This window comes from Gavialis gangeticus, unplaced genomic scaffold (genome assembly GCF_001723915.1).
Source record: "Gavialis gangeticus isolate Ggan-Ray unplaced genomic scaffold, GavGan_comp1, whole genome shotgun sequence".
NCBI lineage: Eukaryota > Metazoa > Chordata > Crocodylia > Gavialidae > Gavialis > Gavialis gangeticus.
In genome coordinates, this window is record NW_017728998.1 from 12,401,334 (window position 1) to 12,402,481 (window position 1,148).

The following is a 1,148-nucleotide window of genomic DNA, read 5'->3' on the forward strand; positions in this document are numbered from 1 at the left end:
GGGGGGGGGGGGGGGGAATCAGGCTTTAATCTTCATTGGGATTTCCGCTAAATCTTTTTATTCAAATTGTTGTTTCAGCTCAAAAACTGCCTCCAGTTGCAAGGGTCTTCATACATTTCAGCGCTCAATACACAAGACAAAAGCAAAGTGGGAGGCTATGTGAAGGTGTCTCTTTGGGGGCTTTTATTTGTCTTGATTTTAGCTGCATAGGCACTTTTGAAGTTATTTTTTCTGAGGAAAACAGTGTTGCTTTAAGGTGCTAATGAGCTCTTAGCAGATAGATTGTACGGTGGGTCTTTAATCGGTACCTTTGCTCCTTGTTTCTCTCCCAGAAAGAGCCACTTTTACAGCTGGTTGAACTATTCCGTGCAAAAAAATTATTTGACAGATTTGGCTTTTTTCTTGTCTGCAAATGGTCTGAACCGATTTGCTCATTATTTTTTTTAACAGGCTGAGGAATAATTTCAGCTTTTAGTATGTTCATAACATCAATGAAAAATGTAATGCGGCACCATTTCCTGGATGTCCCTTATAGCATACCTTTCTACATGGAATCTTAAACCTGAATGTAACTGGACTTCAGCTGAGATCTGAGGGTCAAGCATGTCACTGAATTGACTATGTTATATTGACAGTATCTACAGAGAAAGAAAGAGCCCCTGGGGTGGTAAGTATTCCCTGCGTCTGACATGCACACTGAGTAAATAAAGTGTTGTTTTACAATTTTACTTTAGTCTTATGTTTCTTTACAGAAACTACTGGCAACCTAAATAGGTATACCAAACAGGTTCCTGTCTAGCTATCTAATCAAAAGAAAAGAAAACATGTCACACCACCTTAGCCTGTTCACGCCACTCTTCATTTGACCCAACGTATGAGGCAATACACTGGAGACGATAAATCATTTAATGGGGCCGGCAGAGATGAAATACATGCAACAAATGGGTTTCAAGAATGGGGGTATCTAAAGTACAGTGATTCAACACCACAGCAGTTCTCTACTTACTGATTTTGCAAAGCTGAAGAAGCTTTTTGTTTCCCCAGTCACCATGTTGGATGAACCTGCAACAGAAGAGCACATACGTGTGGACACCTCTTAATACATGCCAAAAAATGGCCATTTAACAGTCATGTTTATCCTTAGACTG

General features: G+C 40.0%; 1 protein-coding gene across 1 annotated transcript in view; it reads right to left on the reverse strand.

Annotated features, from left to right (window-relative positions):
* VAT1L (vesicle amine transport 1 like) overlaps positions 1-1,148 on the reverse strand; it is a 101,047-nt gene that overhangs the window by 53,311 nt on the left and 46,588 nt on the right. The window contains exon 6 of the mRNA XM_019505517.1: positions 1,007-1,062. Coding sequence (XP_019361062.1) covers positions 1,007-1,062 — 56 coding nt within the window. The remainder of the gene's footprint in view (positions 1-1,006; positions 1,063-1,148) is intronic.